Source organism: Gorilla gorilla, chromosome 3 (assembly GCF_029281585.2).
Source record: "Gorilla gorilla gorilla isolate KB3781 chromosome 3, NHGRI_mGorGor1-v2.1_pri, whole genome shotgun sequence".
Taxonomy (NCBI): domain Eukaryota; kingdom Metazoa; phylum Chordata; class Mammalia; order Primates; family Hominidae; genus Gorilla; species Gorilla gorilla.
In genome coordinates, this window is record NC_073227.2 from 123,243,141 (window position 1) to 123,268,255 (window position 25,115).

At 38.6% G+C, this 25,115-nt stretch overlaps 1 protein-coding gene across 8 annotated transcripts in view; it reads right to left on the bottom strand.

Annotated features, from left to right (window-relative positions):
* Nucleotides 1–25,115, bottom strand: part of SLC9B1 (solute carrier family 9 member B1) — a 145,948-nt gene that overhangs the window by 38,836 nt on the left and 81,997 nt on the right. For all 8 annotated transcript variants that reach the window (XM_063705451.1, XM_063705452.1, XM_063705453.1 and 5 more), the window contains 3 exons: nucleotides 22,683–22,858; nucleotides 1,982–2,088; nucleotides 990–1,139 (listed from right to left, as the gene is read on the bottom strand). In XM_063705451.1, coding sequence (XP_063561521.1) covers nucleotides 990–1,139; nucleotides 1,982–2,088; nucleotides 22,683–22,858 — 433 coding nt within the window. The remainder of the gene's footprint in view (nucleotides 1–989; nucleotides 1,140–1,981; nucleotides 2,089–22,682; nucleotides 22,859–25,115) is intronic.

A 25,115-nucleotide genomic window follows, 5' to 3' on the forward strand; every position in this document is an offset into this window, starting at 1 on the left:
GTGCGCCTGTAATCCCAGCTACTAGGGAGGCTGAAACAGAAGAATCACTTGAATCCAGGAGGTGGAGTTTGCAGTGAGCCAAGATTATGCTACTGCACTCCAGCCTGGGTGACAAGAGTGAAACCGTGTCTCAAAAAAAAAAGACATGAACAACACTGTTTATGACAGCACTGTTTGTAAATAACAAAAAGTGGAAATGATCTTAATGTCTATAAATAGAATACTGGTTACTTAAAAAAATGTAAGGGGGTTTGATATTTGACAGCGGTGGGGAATAAAGAAATCTTTTACATTTTATTCTGTATGTTTTATTCTTTTACAAGCATTTCTATTTTTATTATTTATTTGTTTGTTTATTATTTATTTATTTTTTTGTGATGGAGTTTTGCACTTGTTGCCCAGGCTGGAGTGCAATGGCATGATCTTGGCTCACTGCAACCTCCGCCTCCTGGGTTCAAGTGATGCTCCTGCCTCAGCCTCCTGAGTAGCTGGGATTACAGGTGCCCACCATCACACCACCATGCCCAGCTAAGTTTTGTATTTTTAGTAGAGATGGGGTTTCACCATGTTGGCCACACTGGTCTCAAACTCCTGACCCCACGCGATCTGTCCGCCTCCACCTCCCAAAGTTCTGGGATTACAGGCATGAGCCACTGTCCCCAGCCTTTTACAAACATTTTTCATGGATTAATTGTATAATTAAAATTTCAATGAATAAAATAATTAGATTGATAAAGGTAATATAATAATATTATATAAAACTTGGGAAAAAGAGAAGCCTGATGTGATTAACTCAACTTCTGATTCCATATTAGTATATTTCCAGGTGCTTTTCCTAAATATTTTCTTTCCTCGATTGATTCATACACTTTCTTGAGGACAGAAAACCTTTTGGAACATTTTCCAACCAGAATGAGGGGATTTCCTAAATATATGTAAAAAATTCAGTTGTTTTAGCTTTTAAAATATAGCATATTAAAAATATTCACCTTTTCTTGGGACCATTTTGTCCCTGCAATGAAACTCAACACTAGTGTGCATAATCCTCCAGATCCATGTAAACCAATACGTTGGCTGCCTAAGACGGCAGAAACACACATAGTCAAAACAAGGAATCCTCTCTTCAGTGTAAGTTTTTTCTAGAATTAGATAGATATTTAGAAATTAGTTTATATTAAATATATAATACAAGATTTGACATTATCTATTATATATTTTTGACCCTCTGATATTATGTCTTTAAATGTTATATTAAATGTCTAAAATTTTGATTTTCTTTCTTACCATATATTTTAGCAGACTTACTACCAAGTAACAAAATTTGCAATTAGTAACGTTTCATCTTCTGCCATATCTCTGATACTAGTATCAGTAAAATGGTTAAAGTATTACTTTAAGTGAAGAAGAAAAGAGACCCATAAAATCTCCAGTTTCATATAACATATCCAATGAATTCTTAAAAAATATTTGAATATCTCTTTGGTCAATATGTTACAGCTAAATTTGGATGGAAATTACAGAAATACAAAAGTAATGGCATGTTTTCCTTTAAGGCAGGAAATGGCTAAATTTGAGTGTTGCCTTTGTCAAAGGAGAGCAGGAGTGAATTTCAGTCAGAAAATATGCAGAAATAAATGGGGACCTATTTCCCCCTAAAATGTTTAAGGGAAAATTTGGGGGAAATTATCAAACATCAATAGGCAATTTAGTAGAGAAAGGGAAAGTATAATTCAGAGGGATACTCTGCATTAAGTATATTTTTTGATATTCCTTATTTGCCAAATCAGGAAGCAGAGACTTTAATCAAAGCCATTGACCTGTATCAATCACTGCTGTGCTCAGTTTTACGTACAGAGTAGGCATTGGAGGCTAGTTTTAGAGAAATAGAATTAAGTATTAAATTTCATGGACCTTACCAAAGTTTAATATTTTGAAAAAAATGTCTAATACTATACTTCTATAAAATAGATTTTGTATTTACCTGGTCTTCACTTGGAAAATATCGAACAAAAAATCCCAAAACAATTCCTGCCAGCAGACTAATACATACGTTCCTTATAGAGGCTATGGCGTTATTAAGTATACCACCTGTAGGGGCACACAATTAAAAAAAAATTCACAAAGAAGTATTTTCACATACACTACACATCAGAAAAGCAAATCTAGGTGGTTCATGAAGAAAAGTAAGCATTTTATAGAACAAATATATGCAAATGGTCTTTTTATAGTGACATATATGAAAACATGTAGATCTATTTAGTACATTAAATATATACTCTCAAATAATTTAATATATACACACAACTCAGAAATGTCCATTATGTAAATAGGCCAGAAAACAAAGACTTAACAAGCACAAGATGCTCCCCTTACATAGCCAACTTAAAAGACGGAGTGAGGTAGTCCAGGCACAGTGGCTCACGCCTGTAATCCCAGCGCTTTGGGAGGCTGAGGAGGGTGGATTACTTGAGGTCAGGAGTTCAAGACCAGCCTGGCCAACATAATGAAACCCCATCTCTACTAAAAATACAAAAATTAGCTGGGCATGGTGGCACACACCTGTGGTCCCAGGTACTCGGGAGGCTGAGGGAAGAGAATCACTTGAACCTGGGAGGCAGAGTTTGCAGTGAGCTGAGATCGTGCCACCACACTCCAGCCTGGGTGAAAGACGGAGGCCACACCTCCAAAAGAAAAAAAAAAGACTAAGTGAGGTACAAGAATGGAGAGAGACCGAAACACTTGTGGCACTTAGCATATGGCTGTTAAGGGCTATATTAACAATTCTTCTTTCATGTACTATATGAAAAAGAAACAAATGATTTTAACATGAAAAGAACAATGTAATAACAACATAAAAAATTTTGTTCCAGGGTCAGTCCTAGAAACATTCAAGGGTCAATTAAGATTTCAGTATATTTAAGTATCTGCTTTTGGTGAAGAAAAAAGGAAAAAAAATACAAAAGATTCCAGTATACTTTATATTCATTAATATTAATATATCCATACTTGTAGTTCATTGTAATAAGTAAAAAACAAAAAATAAAAAAACAAAATGAGTCACAAAAATAGTTCAGTTAAGCTCTGGGTAGTGGATTCAATATAGTAAGTAAGTATATTTTTAAACATATTTTCTACTAAATATAACAGGCAGGGCATGGTGGGCTCACACCTTTAATCCTAGCACTTTGGGAGGCCAAGGCAGAAGGATTGCTTGAGCCCAAGAGTTTGAGACCAGCTTGGGCAACAGAGTGAAACCCCATCTTTACAAGAAAATAAAAAATTAGCCCGGTATGTGGTGTGTGCCTATAGTCCAAGTACTCAGTAGGCTGAGGGAGGAGGTCCCTTGAGCTCAGGAGTTCGAGGCTGCACTCCAGCCTGGCTGACAGAGCAAGATCCTGTCTCAAGAAAATAAAATATAATAAAAATAAAAAATAATATAAACAGAGAGATGTCAGCCAAATGGTGGAATGGGGAGCTCCAAACCTTGATTCTCCATAAAGATACCAACTGAACAACAATATATGGTCTAAAAGCCTTTATGGAGTTCCATAAACCATTAAGAAGCTGTAGTAGCACAGACAAGTGCAAAGCCAAGAATAGTGGCATTGAACAAATAAGAAAAGCTGTTGCATTATACTCATGATACCCCTTCCCCAAGCTGGAACAGGTTGGTGTGGCTGGGAAGCACTCAACTTGCAGCTTCTCCATTAGCAGGGAAAGAGAAGACTGGAACGGAATAGTTTTATGAGGTTACCTGAAGCTCTCTCTCTCTCTCTAACTTGACACCCAACTGGCATACTTTGGATGCGTGGGAGCCACTGGGAATAAAGGAGAGGTCAGAGATGATGCAGCACCAGGGAACCTGCAGTACCACAGACAGATACCAGAGAGAACAACAGCTCCAGAAAAAGAAACTGGCAAACCTCTACTTGGGATGTTGCGATGTATAAACCCAAAGAAGATGCATTCCCAGAAAAGGTTTGAGAGGCTGCTAGAACCTATAGCCATGCTGATTCAGGTAAAGGTCTTCCGTATGAAGCCAGCTGATAAAAACTGGGAGCAGTGGCAGTTTTTTCAAACATCCAAATCTTGGCAAAAATAAGTAAAAAATAAAAAAATAAAAAATAACAGGCATAAGAAGAAACAGAGAAACCTGATGACTAAATTAAAGGAGCAAAATAAATCTCCAGAAACCAATCCTAAAGAAATAGATAAATGAGTTACCTGACAAAGAATCCAAATTAACTCTCTTAATGAAGCCCAGTGACAACAGAAATAGATAACTAAATGAAAGCAGGAAATAATTCATGAACAAAATGAAAATATTAACAAAGAGATAGAAACTAAAAAAAAAAAAAAAAAAGGAACCATACAGAAACTCTGAAGCTAAGGAATACAACAGCTCAGTTGAAAAATTCACTACCAGAAATCACCAACAGACTGTGTAACTGCCCAATGGGTTCACCTTGTGCCCTGCTTAGACAGAGCTGATTTATCAAGACAGGGGAATTGCAATGGAGAAAGAGTAATTCATCCAGAGCCGGCTGTGCGGGAGACCAGAGTTTTATTATTACTAAAATCAGTCTCCCTGAGCATTCGGGGATCAGGTTTTAAAGATAATTTGGCAGGTAGGGGCTTGGGAAGTGGGGACTGCTGATTCATCAGGTTGGAGATGAAATCACAGGGGGTTGAAGTGATGTTTTCTTGCTGTCTTCTGTTTGTGGGTGGGATGGCAGAACTAGTTGAGCCATTATTACCAGTCTGGGTGGTGTCAGCTGATTCATCCAGTGCAGGGTCTGCAAAATATCTCAAGCAATGATTTTAGGTTTTACAATAGTGATGTTATCCCCAGGAGCAATTTGGAGAGGTTCAGACTCTTGGAGCCAGAGGCTGCATAACCCCTCAACTGTAATTTCTAATGCTATAGCTAATTTGTTTATCCTGCAAAGGCAGACTGGTTCCAGGCAAGAAGGGGATCTTTTCAGGAAATGGCTATTATCAACTGTGTTTCAGAGTCAAACCATGAACTGAATACCTTCCCAAAAATTAGTTCATCCTACTGCCAGGAATGAACAAGGACAGTTTAAATGCTAGAAGCAAGATGGAGTTGATTAGGTCTGATGTCTTTCACTGTCATAATTTCTTCAGTTGTAATTTTTGCAAAGGCAGTTTCAATAACATCAAGCAGAAGAAAGAATCAGTGAAACAGAAGACTAGTCATTTGAAATTATGGAGTCAGAGGAGCAAAAGGGAAAAGGAATGAAGAGTGAAGACAGCCTAAGAGACTTATAGGATGCCATCAAGCAGACCAATGTATGTATTATGAAAGTGCCAGAAGAAGAGAAAAATAAAGGGGCAGAGAGCCAGTTAAAAAAATGACCAAAAACTTCTCAAATTTAAAGAAGGAAATGGACATACAAATCCAAGAGTCTCAAAGAACTCCAAGTTGGATAATTTGCAAAAGACCTACAATGAGACACATTACAATCAAACTGTCAAAAGTCAAAGACAAAGAGAGAATTTTGAAAGGAACAGGATCAAAGCAACTTTTCACATACAAGGGAGATGCCATATGGTTATCAGTGGAATTCTCAGCAAAAACTCTACAGGCCAGAAGAGAATGGGATGATATATTAAAAGGGCTGAAAGAAAAAAAAAAAAACTGTCAACCAAGAACCGTATAGGCAGTAAAACTGTACTTCAAAAACGAAGGACAAACAAAGAGTTCCCCAGAGAATTAAAAGGTGAGGGAATTGATCACCACTAGACCTACCTTACAAAAAATGTTAAAGGGAGTCCTCCATGTGGAAATGAAAGGGCATTGGATAGAAATACAAAAGCATACAAAACATAAACTTCTTTGGTAAAGGTAAATATATGAGTGAACATAGAATCCTTTAATACTGTAATGGTGGTAAGTAAAACACTTTTTTTTCTTTAGTTTTTTCTTTTTCTTTTTTGAGACAAAGTCTTGCTCTGTTGCCCAGGCTGGAGTGCAGTGGTTTGATCACAGCTCACTGCAGCCTTGCAGTCCTGGGCTAAAGCAATCCTCCCACCTCAACCTCCCAAGTGGCTGGGACTACAGACATGCACCACCACACTCAGATAATATTTTTAAATTTTTAGCAGAGATAAGGTCTTGCTGGTCTCAAACTCCTAGGCTCAAGCGATCCTCCCATTTTGGCCTCTCAAAGTGCTGGGACTACAGGTGTGAGACACCACACCCAGCCTGTAATTCACTTTTAATTGAAGCATAGAATTTAAAAAGTAAAAGCATAACATTACTGTATTAAATTATGTGAATAAACAATATAAAAATATATATTGTGTGACACTGATAACAAAGTGAGAAGGAAGTGTAAAGAAGTAGAGTTTTTGTATGTGATTAAAGTTAAGTTGTTGTCAATTTATAATAGATTATTATAACTATGAGATGTTTTCATGTAATTCTACAGTAACCACAAAGACCTACAGAAGATACACAAATAAAAATAAGAAAGGAACCCAAGCATGTCCCTACCAAAAAAAAGAAATCAGTGAAACATAAAGGGAGGCAGGAAGAGAGGAAAAGTGGAAAAAAATAGCTGCAAGACATATATAAAACAATAAACAAAATGACAATAGTAAGCCCCTCCCTATCAGTAACTACTTTAAATGCAAATAGGCTAATTTTCCAATCAAAAGACAGAGATTGGCCAAATGGATTTAAAAAAATCTAAATATATACTATATGCAAGAGACTTACATTAGATCTAAAGACACACAAAGGTTGAAAGTGAAAGGATGGAAAAAGATACTCAATGCAGTTGGTAACCAAAAGAGAACAACAATGGCCATACTTAGACAAAATAGAGTTTAAGTCAAATAATAGCACAAGAGACAAGGATATTACATAATAATAAAAGGGCCAATTGACCAAGAAGATATAGCAATTATAAATATATATGCAACTAACAGTACAGCATCTAAATATATGAAGCCAACATAGACAGAATTGAGGGGTAACATAGATAACAACATCATAATAACAGAAAACTTCAATATCCCACTTTCAATTATGGATACAATAACCAGACAGAAGATCAACTGGAAAACAGAGAACTTGAACAACATTGTAGACCAATTGGACCTATCTGACATATACAGAACACTTCACCCAATAATAGCAAAATACACTTTCTTCTCAAGTACATACCAAGACTTTTCCAGGATAAATGGCATGCTAGTCCACAAACAAGTTTTTAAAAATTTAAGAAAACTGAACCCATACCAAGTATCTTTTCTGACCACATTAAATGAAATTAGAAATTCATAGCAGAAGGAAAAAGGAAAAGTAATAAATATGTGGAAATTACAAAAATATACTCTGTTAACCAATTGGCCTGTACGGTTAATATTAATTGTCAATTTGATTGAGGGATGCTTAGATGCCTGATGAAGCACTGTGTGAGGGTATATCTGTGAGGGTGCTGCCACAGGAGAATGATGGATGAGTTAGTGGACTGAGAGAGAAAGACCCATCCTCACTGTGGGTAGGCATCATGCAATTGGTTGCAAGTGTGGCTAGAACAAAAAGGCAGAAGAATGGGAACATTCAGCTTGCTTGGATTTCTTTTTTATGCACTTTCTCTCTCTTCCAGAGCAGTATGCCTTTTTCTCCTCTTGCCCTTGCACATCAGACTCTAGGTTCTTTGGCCTTTGGACCCTGGAACTTGCATCAGCAGCCTTTTGGGAGCTCTCAGGCCTTTGGCCTCAGACTAGTGGCTGCACTGTCAGCTTCCCTGGTTTTGAGACTTTCAAATTTGGACTGAGCCATGTCACTGGCTTCCTTGGGAGCCATGCTGTAGGCTTCTCTCATTTTCCAGCTTATAGATGGCCTATTGCGGGACTTCGCCTTTGTAATTATGCGAGCCAATTCTCCTTAATAAATTATATTTCATATATATGTAAATATATTCTCTTTTATATGCATGTATCTGTATCCATATCTATATCTATATCTATATCTATATCTATATCTATATCTATATCTCCTATTGGTTCTGACCCTCTGGAGAACTCTGATTAATACATAGTCAAAGAATAAGTCACAAAGAAAATTAGAAAATGTCTCGAGACAAATAAAAATGGAAACACAACATTCCAAAGCTTGTGGGATGCAGCAAAATGAATATGAAGAGGACAGTTTATATATCTAACTACCTACCTTAAAAAAGAAGAAAGATCTAAAATCAGCAACTTAGCTTTACACCTCAAGAAACTGGAAAAAGAAGAACTCAATCCAATGTTAGCAAAAGGAAGGAAATAATAAAGTCTAGAGCAGAAGGCCGGGTGCAATGGCTCACGACTGTAATCCCAGCACTTTGGGAGGCCGAGGCAGGCAGATCACCTGAGATCAGGAGTTTGAGACCAGCCTGAGCAACATGAAGAAACCTGTCACTACTAAAAAATACAAAATTAGCCAGGCATGGTGGTGCATGCCTGTAATCCCAGCTACTCTGGAGACTGAGGCAGGAGAGTCACTTGAACCGGGAGGCAGAGGCTGCACTGAGCTGAGATCGCACCATTACACTCCAGCCTGGGCAATAAGAGCGAAACTCCATCTCAAAAAAAAAAAAAAAAAAAAAGGCTAGAGAATAGAAAAAACCCAATGAAACTAGTAGTTGTTTCAAAGTTCAACAAAATTGACAAATCATCAGCTAGAATATTTAAGAAAAAAAATAAAGAAGACTCAACTTCTTTTAGGAACAAAAGAGAAGACATTGCAACAGATATTACAGAAATAAAAAGGATTCTAAGAGTCTACTATGAATGATTATATACTGACAAGTTGGATAACCTAGGAGAAATGAACAGATTCCTAGTAACATGCAAGTTACCAAGACTAAGTCACAAAATAAAAAATCTTAATAGACCTATAACTAGTAACTGAATCAGGAATCAAAAACCTCCCAGCAAACCAAATACCTGATAAGGGGTTAATATCTAAAATATATACAGAACAACAACTCGATAACAAAACAACATAATGAGAAACGGTCAGTTGACTTTGCTATGGTCCAAATGTTTATGTTCTCCCAATATTCATATGCTGGAGCCTAATATTCAATGTGATAATATTAAGAGGTGGGGCATTTTGGAGATGATTAGTTCATGAAGTCATAGCCCTCAGAAATGGGACTAGGGCCTTTATAAAAGAGGCTTAAGGGAGTTTACTTTCCCTTTTGAACATGTGAGAACAAAGAGAAGGTGCTATCTATAGTGAATATAGTGACCTCACCAGTCACTGAGTCTGTTGTAGCCTAAATCTTGGATTTCTCACATTCCAGAACGCAAGAAATAAATTTCTGTTGTTCATAAATTACCAGCCTAAGGTATTTTGTTATAGCAGCAGGAATGGACTAAGACAGAGTTGAATAGACATTTTTTCCAAAAAAAAATACAAATGGCCAACTAGCATATCAACCCAACACTACGTGGCAGCTGCCAAGGCTTGGGGATTGAACTCTCTGAAGCAATAGCCTGAGCTGTATGTTGGCTCCTTTTAGCCATGGCTGGGACATAGTGCAGTCCCAAGACTGCACAGAGCAGCAAAGCTCTGGGCCTGGCCCACAAAACCATTTTTTCCCTCCTAGGCCTCCAACTCTGTGACGGGAGGGGCTGTTGTGAAGAACTCTGACATACCCTGGAGACAATTTCCCCATTATCTTGGCAATTAACATTTGGCTCCTTGTTACTTCTGCAAATTTCTGTAGTCAGCTTGAATTTCTCCCCAGAAAATGGGCTCTTCTTTTCTATCACATCATAAGGCTGCAAATCTTCCAAACTTTTATGCTCTGTCTCCCTTTTAAACATAAGTTCCAATTCCAAACCATTTTTGTGAATGCATAAAACTGAACACTTTTAAGAGCACTCAGGTCATAAATTGAACACTTTGCTGCTTAGAAATTTCTTCTACCAGATGTCCTGGGTGGGTTCCAAGATGGCCAAATAGGAACAGTTCCGGTCTGCAGCTCCCAGCATGATCGACGCAGAAGACAGGTGATTTCTGCACTTCCAACTGAGGTACCTGGTTCATCTCATTGGGACTGGTTGGAGAGTGGGTGCAGGCCCACAGAGGGTGAGCTGAAGCAGGGTGGGGCATCACCTCACCCGGGAAGCACAAGGGGTTGGGGGATTTCCCTTTCCTAGCCAAGGGAAGCCGTGACAGACTACCTGGAAAAACAGGGCACTCCTGCCCAAATACTGCACTTTTCCCAAGGTCTTAGCAACTAGCAGACAAGATGATTCTCTCCCGTGCCTGGCTCAGTGGGTCCCACACCCATGGAACCTTGCTCACTACTAGCGCAACAGTCTGAGATCCATCTGCGAGGTGGCAGCCTGGCTGGGGGACGGCCGTCCACCATTGCTGAGGCTTAAGTAGGAAAACAAAGCAGCTGGGAAGCTTGAACTGGGTGGAGCCCACTGCAGCTCAACAAGGCCTATTGCCTCTAGACTCCACCTCTGTGGGCAGGGATAGCTGAACAAAAGGCAGCAACTTCTGCAAACTTAAACGTCCCTGTCTGACAGCTCTGAAGAGAGCAGTGGTTTTCCCAGCATGGCGTTTGAGTTCTGAGAATGGACAGACTGCCTCCTCAAGTGGGTCCCTGACCCCTGTGTAGCCTAACTGGGACACACCTGCCAGTAAGGGCTGACAGACACCTCATTTAGGCGGCTGCCCCTCTTGGACGAAGCTTCCAGAGGAAGGATCGGGCAGCAATATTTGCTGTTCTGCAGCCTCCACTGGTGATACTCAGGCAAACAGGGTCTGGAGTGGAACTCCAGCAAACTCCAACAGACTTGCAGCTGAGGGTCCTGACTGTTAGAAGGAAAACTAACAAACAGAAAGGAATAGCATCAACATTAACCAAAAGATCATCTACACCAAAACCCCATCTGTAGGTCAACCATATCAAAGACCAAAGGTAGATAAAACCAAAAGGATAGGGATAAAGCAGAGCAGAAAAGCTGAAAATTCTAAAAATCAGAGCACCTCTTCTCCTCCAAAGGATCGCAGCTCCTTGTCAGCAATGGAACAAAGCTGGATGGAGAATGACTTTGACGAGTTGACAGAAGTAGGCTTCAGAAGGTTGGTAATAACAAACTTCTCCGAGCTAAAGGAGGATGTTGGAACCCATCACAAGAAAGCTAAAAACCTTGAAAAAACATTAGATGAATGGCTTACAAGAATAAACAGTGTAGAGAAGACCTTAAGTGACCTGATGGAGCTGAAAACCATGGCACGAGAACTTTGTGACACATGCACAAGCTTCAATAGCCGGTTCAATCAAGTGGAAGAAAGGGTATCAGTGATTGAAGATCAAATAAATGAAATAAAGTGAGAAGACAAGGTAAGAGAAACAAGAGTAAAAAGAAATGAAGAAAGCCTCCAAGAAATATGGGACTATGTGAAAAGACCAAATCTACATTTGATTGGTGTACCTGAAAGTGATGAGGAGAATGGAACCAAGTTGGAAAACACACTTCAGGATATTATCCAGGAGAACTTCCCCAACCTAGCAAGGCAGGCCAACATTCAAATTCAGGAAATATAGAGAACACCACAAAAATACTCCTTGAGAAGAGCAATTCCAAGAAACATACTTGTCAGATTTACCAAGGTTGAAATGAAGGAAAAAGTGTTAAGGGCAGCCAGAGAGAAAGGTCAGGTTAGCCAGAAAGGGAAGCCCATCAGACTAACAGTGGATCTCTCTGCAGAAACCCTGCAAGCCAGAAGTAAGTAGGGGCCAATATTCAACACTCTTAAAGAAAAGAATTTTCAACCCAGAATTTCATATCCAGCCAAACTAAGCTTCATAAGTGAAGGAGAAATAAAATCCTTTACAGACAAGCAAATGCTGAGAGATTTTGTCACCACCAGGCCTGCCTTACAAGACCTCCTGAAAGAAGCACTAAACATGGAAAGAAACATCCAGTACCAGCCAGGGCAAAAACAGGCCAAACTGTAAAGACCATCAATGCTAGGAAGAAACTGCATCTATTAACGGGCAAATAACCAGCAACTATCATAATAACAGGATCAAATTCACATATAACAATATTAACTGTAAACGCAAATGGGCTAAACGCCCCAATTAAAAGACACAGACTGGCAAACTGGATAAAGAGTCAAGACCCATCAGTGTGCTGTATTCAGGAGACCCATCTAACGTGCAGAGACACACATAGGCTCAAAATAAAGGGATGGAAGAAGATCTACCAAACAAATGTAAAGCAAAAAATAGCAGGCGTTGCAATCCTAGTCTCTGATAAAACAGACTTTAAACCAACAAAGATCAAAAGAGACAAAGAAGGCCATTACATAATGGTAAAGGGATCAATTAAACAAGAAGAGCTAACTATCCTAAATATATATGCACCCAATACAAGAGCACCCAGATTCATAAAGCAAGTCCTTAGAGACTTACAAAGAGACTTAGACTCCCACACAATAATAATGGGAGAATTTCACACCCCACTGTCAATATTAGAAAGATCAAGAAGACAGAAGGTTAACAAAGATATCCAGGACCTGAACTCAGCTCTGCAACAAGCAGACCTAATAGACATCTACAGAACTCTCCACCCCAAATCAACAGAGTATACATTCTTCTCAGCACCACATCACACTTATTCTAAAATTGACCACATAATTGGAAGTAAAGCAATAGTCAGCAAATGTAAAAGAACAGAAATCACAACAAACTGTCTCTCAGACCACAGTGCAATCAAATTAGAACTTAGGATTAAGAAGCTCACTCAAAACTGAACAACTACATGGAACTGAACAATTTGCTCCTGAATGACTACTGGGTAAATAACAAAATGAAGGCAGAAATAAAGATGTTCTTTGAAACCAATGAGAACAAAGGCACAATGTACCCGAATCTCTGGGACACATTTAAAGCAGTGTGTAGAGGGAAATTTATAGCACTAAATGCCCAGAAGAGAAAGCAAGAAAGATCTAAAATTGACACCCTAACATCACAATTAAAAGAACTAGAGAAGCAAGAGAAAACACATTCAAAAGCCAGCAGAAGGCAAAAAACAAGATCAGAGCAGAGCTGAAGGAGATAGACACATAAAAAACCCTTCAAAAAATCAATGAATCCAGGAGCTGGTTTTTTGAAAAGATCAACAAAATTGACAGACTGCTAGCAAGCCTAATAAAGAAGAAAAGAGAGAGGAATCAAATAGATGCAATAAAAATGATAAAGGGGGTATCACCACTGAGCCCATGGAAATACAAACTACCATCAGAGAATACTATAAACACCTCTATGCAAATAAACTACAACATCTAGAAGAAATGGATAAATTCTGGGACACATACACCCTTCCAAGACTAAACCAGGAAGAAGTTGAATCTCTGAATAGACCAATAACAGGATCTGAAATTGAGGCAATAATTAATAGCCTACCAACCAAAAAGAAGTCCAGGACCAGATGGATTCACAGCTGAATTCTACCAGAGGTACAAAGAGGAGCTGGTACCATTCTTTCTGAAACTATTCCAATCAATAGAAAAAGAGAGAATCCTCCCTGATTCATTTTATGAGGTCAGCATCATCCTGATACCAAAGCCTGGCAGGGACACAACAACAACAAAAAAGGGAATTTTAGACCAATATCCCTATGAACATTGATGCAAAAATCCTCAATAAGATACTGACAAACTGAATCCAGCAGCACATCAAAAAGCTTATCCACCACGATCAAGTTGGCTTCATCCCTGGGATGCAAGGCTGGTTCAACATACACAAATCAATAAATGTAATCCATCATATAAACAGAACCAAAGACAAAAACCACATGATTATCTTAATAGATGCAGAAAAGGCCTTTGACAAAATTCAACAGCTATTCATGCTAAGAACTCTCAATAAACTAGGTATTGATGGGATGTATCTTAAAATAATAAGAGCTATTTATGACAAACCCACAGCCAATATCATACTGAATGGGCAAAAACTGGAAGCATTCCTTTTGAAAACCAGCACAAGACAAGGATGCCCTCTCTCACCACTCCTATTCAACATGGTGTTGGAAGTTCTGACCAGTGCAATCAGGCAGGAGAAAGAAATACACGGTATTCAGTTAGGAAAAGAGGAAGTCAAATTGTCCCTGTTTGCAGATGACATGATTGTATATTTAGAAAACCCCATCATCTCAGCCCAAAATCTCCTTAAGCTGATAAGCAACTTCAGCAAAGTCTCAGGATACAAAATCAATGTGTAAAAATCACAAGCATTCTTATACACCAATAACAGACAAACAGAGAGCCAAATCATGAGTGAACTCCCATTCACAATTGCTTCAAAGAGAATAAAATACCTAGGAATCCAACATACATGGGAAATGAAGGACCTCTTCAAGTAGAACTACAAACCACTTCTCAACGAAATAAAAGAGGACACAAACAAATGGAAGAACATTCCATGCTCATGGATAGGAAGAATCAATATTGTGAAAATGGCCATATTGCCAAAGGTAATTTATAGATTCAATGTCATCCCCATCAAGCTACCAATGACTTTCTTCACAGAATTGGAAAAAACTACTTTCAAGTTCATATGGAACCAAAAAAGAACCTGCATTGCCAAGACAATCCTAAGCCAAAAGAACAAAGCTGGAGGCATCACACTACCTGACTTCAAACTACACTACAAGCCTACAGTAACCAAAACAGCATGGTACTGGTGCCAAAGCAGAGATATAGACCAATGGAACAGAATAGAGCCCTCGGAAATAATACCACACATCTACAACCATCTGATCTTTGACAAACCTGACATAAACAAGAAATGGGGAAAGGATTCCCTATTTAATAAATGATGCTGGGAAAACTGGCTAGCAATACGTAGAAAACTGAAACTGTATCCCTTCCTTACACCTTATATAAAAATTAATTCAAGATGGATTAAAGACTTACATGTTAGACCTAAAACCATAAAAACCCTAGAAGAATACCTAGGCAATACCATTCAGGCCATAGGCATGGGCAAGGAATTCATTACTAAAACACCAATAGCAATGGCAACAAAAGCCAAAATTGAGAAATGGAATCTAATTAAACTAGAGAGCTTCTGCACAGCAAAAGAAACCACCATCAGAGTGAACAGACAACCTACAGAATGGGAGAAAATTTTTACAATCTACCCATCTGACAAAGGGCTAATATCCAGAATCTACAAATAACTTAAACAAATTTATATGAAAAAATCAAACAACCCCATCAAAAAGTGGGCAAAGGATATGAACAGACACTTCTCAAAAGAAGACATCTATGCAGCCAACAGACACATGAAAAAATGCTCATCATCACTGGCCATCAGAGAAATGCAAATCAAAACCACAATGAGATACCATCTCACACCAATTAGAATGGTGATCATTAAAAAGTCAGGAAACAACAGGTGCTGGAGAGGATATGGAGAAATAGGAATGCTTTTACACTGTTGGTGGGAGTGTAAACTAGTTCAATCATTGTAGAAGACAGTGTGGCGATTCCTCAAGGATCTAGAACTAGAAATACCATTTCACCCAGCCATCCCATTACTGGGCATATACCGAAAGGATTATGAATCATGCTGCTATAAAGACACATGCACACGTATGTTTATTGTGGCACTATTCACAATAGTAAAGACTTGGAACCAACCCAAATGCCCACCAATGATAGACTGGATTAAGAAAATGTGGCACATATACACCATGGAATACTATGCAGCCATAAAAAGGACGAGTTCATGTCCTTTATAAGGACATGGATGAAGCTAGAAACCATCATTCTGAGAAAACTATCACAAGGACAGAAAACCAAACACCGCATGTTCTCACCCATAGGTGGGAACTGAACAATGAGAACACTTGGACACAGTGTGGGGAACATCACACGCTGGGGCCTGTCATGGAGTGTGGGGAGGGAGGGGATAGCATTAGGAGATATATCTAATGTAAATGACGAGTTAATGGGTGCAGCACACCAACATGGCACATGTATGCATATGTAACAAACCTGCATGTTGTGCACATGTACCCTAGAACTTAAAGTATAATAAGAAAAAAAACTATGACACTGTCCTATATACCATATCTGTACAAAAATTATAAATTTTAGATAGCCATCCAGAGATATTTCTCTACTTCTTGGAAAAAATATCAACATTGAAAACATCAAAAAAATTAAACACTTCTTCTTTTGTCCAAAAAAAAAAAAAAAAAAAAAAGAAAGAAAAAAGGGAATCCTCCCTAACTCATTTTATGAGGCCAGCATCATCCTGGTACCAAAGCCTGGCAGAGACACAACAAAAAAAGAGAATTTTAGACCAATATCCCTGATGAACATCGATGCAAAAATCCTCAATAAAATACTGGCAAACCGAATCCAGCAGCACATCAAAAAGCTTATCCACCACGATCAAGTCAGCTTCATCTCTGGGATGCAAGGCTGGTTCAACATATGCAACTCAATAAACATAATCCATTACATAAACAGAACCAAAGACAAAAACCACATGATTATCTCAATAGATGCAGAAAAGGTCTTTGACAAAATTCAACACTCCTTCATGCTAAAAACTCTCAATAAACTAGGTATTGATGGGATGTATCTCAAAATAATAAGAGCTATTTATGACAAACCCACAGCCAATATCATACTGAATGGGCAAAAACTGGAAGCATTCCTTTTGAAAACCAGCACAAGACAAGGATGCCCTCTCTCACCACTCCTATTCAACATGGTGTTGGAAGTTCTGACCAGTGCAATCAGGCAGGAGAAAGAAATACACGGTATTCAGTTAGGAAAAGAGGAAGTCAAATTGTCCCTGTTTGCAGATGACATGATTGTATATTTAGAAAACCCCATCATCTCAGCCGAAAATCTCCTTAAGCTGATAAGCAACTTCAGCAAAGTCTCAGGATACAAAATCAATGTGCAAAAATCACAAGCATTCCTATACACCATTAATAGACAAACAGAGAGCCAAATCATGAGTGAACTCCCATTCACAATTGCTACAAAGAGAATAAAATACCTAGGAATCCAACTTACAAGGGTTGTGAAGGACCTCTTCAAGGAGAACTACAAACCACTGCTCAATGAAATAAAAGAGGACACAAACAAATTGAAGAATATTCCATGCTCATGGATAGGAAGAATCAATATCATGGAAATGGCCATACTGCCCGAAGTAATTTATAGTTTCAATACTATCCCCATCAAGCTACTAATGACTTTCTTCACAGAATTGGAAAAAAACTACTTTAAAGTTCATATGGAACCAAAAAAGAGCCTGCATTGCCAAGACAATCCTAAGCAAAAAGAACAAAGCTGGAGGCATCACACTACCTGACTTCAAACTATACTACAAGGCTGCAGTAACCAAAACAGCATGGTACTGGTACCAAAACAGATATATAGACCAATGGAACAGAACAAAGGCCTCAGAAGTAAGACCACACATCTACAGCCATCTGATCTTTGACAAACCTGACAAAAACAAGAAATGGGGAGAGGATTGCCTATTTAATAAATGATGCTGGGAAAACTGGCTAGCCATATGTAGAAAGCTGAAACTGGATCCCTTCCTTACATCTTATACAAAAATTAATTCAAGATGGATTAAAGACTTAAACGTTAGACCTAAAACCATAAAAACCCTAGAAGAAAACCTAGGCAATACCATTCAGGCCATAGGCATGGGCGGGGACTGCATGACTAAAACACCAATAGTAATGGCAACAGAAGCCAAAATTGAGAAATGGAATCTAATTAAACTAAAGAGCTTCTGCACGGCAAAAGAAACTGCCATCAGAGTGAACCAGGCAACCTACAGAATGGGAGAAAAATTGCGATCTACCCATTTGACAAAGAAAGAATTCAAACAAATTTACAAGAAAAAAACAACACCATCAAAAAGTGGGCAAAGATATGAATAGACACTTCTCCAAAGTAGACATCTATGCAGCTAACAGACACATGAAAAAATGCTCATCATCACTGGTCATCAGAGAAATGCAAATCAAAACCACAATGAGATATCATCTCATGCCAGTTAGAATGGCAATCATTAAAAAGTCAGGAAACAACAGATGCTGGAGAGCATATGGAGAAATAGGAACACTTTTACACTGTTGATGGGAGTGTAAATTAGTTCAACCATTGTGGAAGACATTGTGGCGATTCCTCAAGGATATAGAACTAGAATTACCATTTGACCCGGCAATCCCATTACTGGGTATATACCCAAAGGATTTTAAATCATGCTACTATAAAGACACATGCACATGTATGTTTATTTCGGCACTATTCACAATAGCAAAGACTTGTAACCAACCCAAATGTCCATCAATGATGGACTGGATTAAGACACGTGACACATATACACCATGGAATACTAATGCAACCTTAAAAAAGGATGAGTTCATGTCCTTTGCAGGGAGACAGATGAAGCTGGAAACCATCACTCTCAGCAAAACTATCACAAGGACAGAAAACCAAACACCGCATGTTCTCACTCATAGGTGGGAATTGAACAATGAGACCACTTGGACACAGGGCTGGGAACATCACACACTGGGGCCTGTCGGTGGGTGGAGGGCTGGGGGAGGGAGAGCATTAGGAGAAATACCTAATGTAAATGATGAGTTGATGGGTGCAGCAAACCAACATGGCACATGTATACCTATGTATCAAACCTGCATGTTGTGCACATGTACCCTAGAACTTAAGGTATAACAACACCAACAAAAAAAGAAGTTTCTTCTACCAGATGTCCTCAATCATCTCTCTCAGTTTCAAAGTTCCATAAATCTCTAGGGCAGGGGCAAAATGCCACCAGTCTCTTTGCTAAAGCATAGCAAGAGTGACCTTCAGTTCCCAACAAGTTCTTCATCTCCATCTCAGACCTCCTCAGCCTGGACTTCACTGTCCAAGTCACTATCAGCAATTTGGTCAAAGCCATTCAACAAGTCTCTAGGCAGTTCCAAACTTTCCCACATCTTCTGGTCTTCTTCTGAGTCCTCCCAACTGTTCCAACCTCTGCACATTACACAGCTCCAAAGTCACTTCCACATTCTCAGGTATTTTATAGCATTACTCCATTACCTCGGTATCAAAATCTGTATTAGTCATGGTTCTCTAGACGGATAGAACTAATAGGATATATGTATGTATGAAAGGGAGTTTATTAAGGAGAATTGAATCACACCATCACAAAGTGAAGTCCCACAACACGTCTGCAAGTTGAGGGGCAAGGAATCCAGTATTGGCTCAGTCCAAGTCCCAAAACCTCAAAAGTAGGGAAACTGACAGGCCAGCTTTGAGTCTCTGGATGAAGGCCTGAGAGCCCCTGGAAAACAACTGGAGTAAGTCCAAGAGTCCAAAAGCCAAAGAACCTGGAGTCTGATATTTGAGTGCAGGAAGCATTCAGCATGGGAGAAAGATGAGGGCCAGAAGGCTCAGCAAGTCAGCTTCTCCTAAACTTCTTCTGCCTGCTTTATTCTAGCCATGCTGGCAGCTGATTTTATGGTGCCCACCCACATTGAGGGTGGAACTGCCTCTCCCAGTCCACTAAATAAATGTTAATCTCCTTTGGCAACACCCTCACAGACACAACCGGGAACAATACTTTGGATCCTTCAATCCAATCAAGTTGACACTTACTTAATATTAATCTTCACAATGTAATATTCATCCCATTTGTAATTTTTCTTTAATATACAAGCTCCTTGAGAACATGCACCATTTGATCTTGTCTCTCTGTTTTCTTGGGAGGCAGTGGAGAAGAGAAGAGTTAAATGTGTGGGTGTGGAGTCAGACTGCCAGATTTGCATCTTGGCTCCCCTACTTACTGGATCTCTGACCTTGAGTAAATTACTTAACATCTTTCTCAGTTTCCTTACCTGTAAATGAGTGGTGACATATATGGAACTTAGAACAAGAGCCAAGCAAGTATTCAATAAAAGCCAATGTTGTTGCCTACTGTTTATTCTCAGTGTTTGGCATAGTAGCTGGCAAAAGGAAGAGGAATTTTTTTCTTTTTTTCAGACAGTCTCCCCCTGTCACCCAGGCTGGAGTGCAGTGGTGTGATCTTGGCTCACTGCAACCTCTGCCTCTTGGGTTCAAGCAATTCTTGTGCCTCAGCCCCCTGAGTAGCTGGGATTACAGGCCTGTGCCACCACACCCAGCTAACTTTTTGTATTTTTAGTAGAGATGGAGCTTTACTATGTTGGCCAGGCTGGTCTTGAACTCATGTCCTCAAGTGATCCACCCGCTTTGGCCTCCCAAAGTGTTGGGATTATAGGCGTGAGCCATTGGGCCCGGCCTGGAAATATTTTTTTGAAACATGACTGATAACAGTATTTTTTGAAAGAATGACAGATACCAATCATGAAGGAAAAGATTTTCACAATTGACAATAAAAAACTTTAACTTCTGAATGGTAAAAAGAGTGAGAAAATTAAAAGCCAAATTACAAATTGAAAAAACTAAAGTATATAAAATAAAGGTTTTCATTCTCAATTTAATGCAGAATCTTGACAAATCAAAAAGAACAAAAGGTGAACCCACCTAAAAGAAATAGGCAAAAAACTTCCAAGTAAAGCAATTTACAAAATGCCAATGACTAATAAACATGGATATTTAACATCACTAGTATTCAAAGTACTTCATTTATACAGATCCCTCCTTCACCTATCAAATTAGCAAAGATGAAAAAGGCTAGTAATACCAAGTTTTGAAGACAGGTGAGAGGAAATGACAAGTTTATGTACCCTGGTAGGACATGATATTGTGGCAATTTGTTTCAGAACACTCATAAATGTATATACCTTTTAGATCAACAATTACACTTTTAAGCTTAAGAAAATATGAAGAATAGGTACAAATATTTCTCTATATGTTCAATTAAGTATTATTTTTTAAATTAAAAAAAAATTTTTTTGAGACAGTGTCTCACTCTGTTGCCCAGGCTGGATATCTCACTACGGCCTCCACCTCCTGGGTTCAAGTGATTCTTCTGCTTCAGCCTCCTGAGTAGCTGGGATTACAGATGCCCACCACCATGCCTGGCTAAGTTTTGTATTTTTAGTAGAGACGGGGGTTCACCATGTTGGTTGGCCAGGCTGGTCTTGAACTCCTGATCTCAAGTGATCCACCCTTCTTGGCCTCCCAAAGTGCTGGGATTACAGGCATGAGCCACCATGCCTGGACAATTTTTTAATTAAAAAAAATTTTTATAGCAGCACAACTAAGTATTATTTTAATAGTAAATATTGGAGTCAAGTTTAATTTTGAACAGGATAAGTAATTATGATGCAGCACATTGAATACTCTTTCATTAAGCTAAACAACTATTAAAAATGATATAAAAATACATTTACTGAAAAGAAACATGTTTGTGATATACAGTTAAGTGTAAAACAATTCAGGTTATAAGAACATATTAGGCCGGGTGCGATGTCTCACGCCTGTAATCCCAGCACTCTGGGAAGCCGAGGCGGGAGGATCATGAGGTCAGGAGATTGAGACCCTCCTGGCTAACATGGTGAAACCCTGTCTCTACCAAAAATATAAAAAAATTAGCCGGGCGTGGTGGTGGGTGCCTATAGTCCCAACTACTTGGGAGGCTGAGGCAGGAGAATGGCGTGAACCCGGGAGGCAGAGCATGCAGTGAGCCGAGATTGTGCCACTGCACTCCAACCTGGGTGACAGAGCAAGACTCCGCCTCAAAAAAAAAAAAAAAAAAGAACATATTGGTCAATATTCACTGATTTTTATAAGAATATTTGACAGAGAGAGAGGGGGAAGGGAAGGGAAGGGGAAAGGAAAGGGAAAGGAGGAAGGGAAGAAGGGAAGGGAAGGGAATATGGGTGGATTTATATCAAAAGGTTCAGAAGGAAATGATTCTTTTCTTCTGGATGTGACTAGTGCAGATTTTATTTTTAACTTTTCCCCTTTTTCTTATTTATTTATATTTTCTGATTTTAAGAGAAACTATAAAACTATATATATTACTTTTCAACTTAAAAATATTTTAGTGCTTCAATAATGCAGAAGACTCAATTTCAACATTGCAGATAATTAAAGCATTACTAAATGTGGAAATGTTTACTTTCACAATTTCTGTAGTGATATTCAAGACCAGATATCACCTTGGGAATCAGAACTGGTGCAGGATCTTGTCCTAACACTACCAAAAAGGCATATGGCTGACCCAGCTCTGTATGTTTATGTTGTCTTATAATAGAGCAACCAGTTGTTTATTAGGATGGCCAAAAAGGCACATTTCAAAAATGCCTATTAAAATATTAGTAGTACAAATAATACTGCTGCTTAATTTTTTCTAATGAGAACTGATAAAATTCCAAAGCAACATAAGCAGATAAATAGTAATAATATGGTTTATCAAATTAATTGTCACATGATTATTAAAATGAGATCATGTGTGTTAAGTAGTGGTATCTTAAGCCACTGAAATATCTTCCTTGGTCTAGAATGAGCTTTCTATGGAGATTAAAAAGATGTTAAATTGAACAGTCTTGGTTAATAAATGAAGAAGCAAAGCCAGAAACCCTGTTTAAAGAAGTAACAAAATAGGTCATGAGCGATCTAGTGGTTGTTATATTTTCTTGTTTACCCGAGGAAAAGACTATGCTCAAGCATGTATTGAATCCAGTGATAGCCAGAATGTCATCCATACTGCTAGCAGCCATTAATAAGGTTGGAATGCCTTCCTCAACACCATATCCATTTTCTTGCAACACCATCATGTAAGGGACAACAACAGCAGGAGAGACAGCACCTAGAACAAAACTGAAAGAAAGAATGAAAATTAATTTAAAAGCATCTTTTAAATCAAGTAGTGTTTTATAAGTACAAGTAGTTTATAATAACTTTATAACAAACATTGTTTAGAAGAATTTCAAATTTGAGTGAATGCAATTTAATGGTGATAAAACTTTTCATGCATTGTTTAGTGCTGGCTAAAATTTTATACAGATGTGGTTTAAAATGTTGGGCTGAGCACAGGTTGCAGCCTCTCCCTCTATTCCTAAATCCTTTGAAGTGAAGATGTCAAAGTAATAGAAAAATTCATAACCTAACTAGAAAGCAAAAGGTGAATCCGCAATGGACAAGAAACTAAGTATATCCCAGTAAGATAAGAGACAGACAATTTAGGATTGAAAAAAGGAAACCATAAACCAAAATCTGTGTAAATAAGATTGCCTCAAAAGATACATGTGCTTCTAAAAGTGCTCCAAGCCCTGAAATGGCACATGCTGGGAGCAGGAGAGACCTCTGGGGAAACCAAATAGTTGATTATTTGGAGTACCACTGTAAGAATGGTCAGACAAATCTATCTTCCACACATTTCCTACCTCTTGAGTAAATAAGTAAGTAAGGAAGGAAGGAACAGAGTTGTCTGCCCAAAAAAACAAGTGTGGCCACCTAAGTTACAAAGGCAAATGAGAACATTTCTGGAGTGGTTGATGACACCCATGAGGAATGGGGAGGCTCCTGCTCTGAATACCTTCTATTGACATATCTTATCCAGAATTTCGCCTCATCTCTTCTACATTTACTTTATAAAGGCTGAAGTATATCCTGTGTAGAAATGCTTTTGGTGCTCCTGCCAGAATTGACCTGGTAAATGAACACATCTCCCAGTGCTGCTTGTTGGCTGCTAATATCTGCAGATTTCTAGAACCCTTGTCCTGCTGACAAGCACCTACCTGGGAATACTAGGGAGGTTGTGCACCCCTCTACTTTCCCTCCAGACAGCATCTGCCAATGACTGACTGATGTGAGTGTCTAATAGTTTAGCCCATTTGCTTCTGGCTGTACAACCTCTATGGTGCAGTTTATGCTACAGATTTCCCTGTGGGCTCAAGAAGAGACTAGACTTCTCTAAGACCACATACTGGTCTAGTTCAGTGGTTCCTGAACTCTGCTGCACATTGTAATCACCTGTTGTATTATTTTTCTCATTTTGCTTAACAAGTCATCCCCAAACATAGCAGCTTAAAACAACAAATATTTATTGTCTTATGACTTCTGTGGGTCAGGAATCTGGGCATGGCTTAGCTGTATGCCTTGACTTAAGATTTCCCATGAGGTAGGGTGAGGTGGGAGAAGATCTGCTTCCAAGTTTACTCATGTAGCTATTGCAGGCTTCAGTTTTTTCCAATGAGGTTTTCTCCACAGAGCTGCATCAGGACATGGCAGCTGGCTTCCCCAGGAATAAGTGATCAAAGAGAATTTAATCCATAACATCAATTAAAAACACAAAATATCTAAGAAAAAAACTGTGAAGATAGTCTATACTTTTATAAAAATTGTGAATATAATAATATAATAATTAAGATAATACCTGAATACTTAGACATTTCACAAGTGTGAACTAAAAAGCCTCCATTTTACCATCGCCCAACACCACATCTGGCTAGTTTTTGTGTTTTTAGTAGACACGGTGTTTCACCATTTTGGCCAGGCTGGTCTTGAACTCCTGACTTCAAGTGATATGCCCACCTTGGCCTCCCAAAGTGCTGGGATTATAGGTGTGAGCCACCAAGCCCGGCCAAAGCCTCAATAATATAAAGATGTAATCTCTCCCCCAAATAAATTAATCAGAGATACACCAATCAAAATCTTTGCAGGGATTTTTACTGAGCTTGACAAGCTGATTATAAAATTCATTTGGAAGAATAAGATCTTAGAACGAAAGATCAAGTAAACTTAAGAAAACAAGATACTGTTTTTGTAGGGGTAAAATAGTTAAAACTGAATAATAGTGACATATAAATAGACAAAATAAATTGGAAGAAAAGAAAATACAATGTGTGGAAACAAATCTATGGGATTTGTTACATCATACAATTGGTATTTTAAATCAGTGGGAGAAAGAAAGAAATCTTTCATAAATGGTGTTGAGATAACTATTTATGTAGAAAGGAGTATAGATAGATCCTTACACATAATAAATGTTAAAAGCTCAAAAGGAAAAGTAGTAATAAGAAAATGTAGGGGGCTAGGTGCGATGGCTCACACCTGTAATCCCAGCACTTTGGGA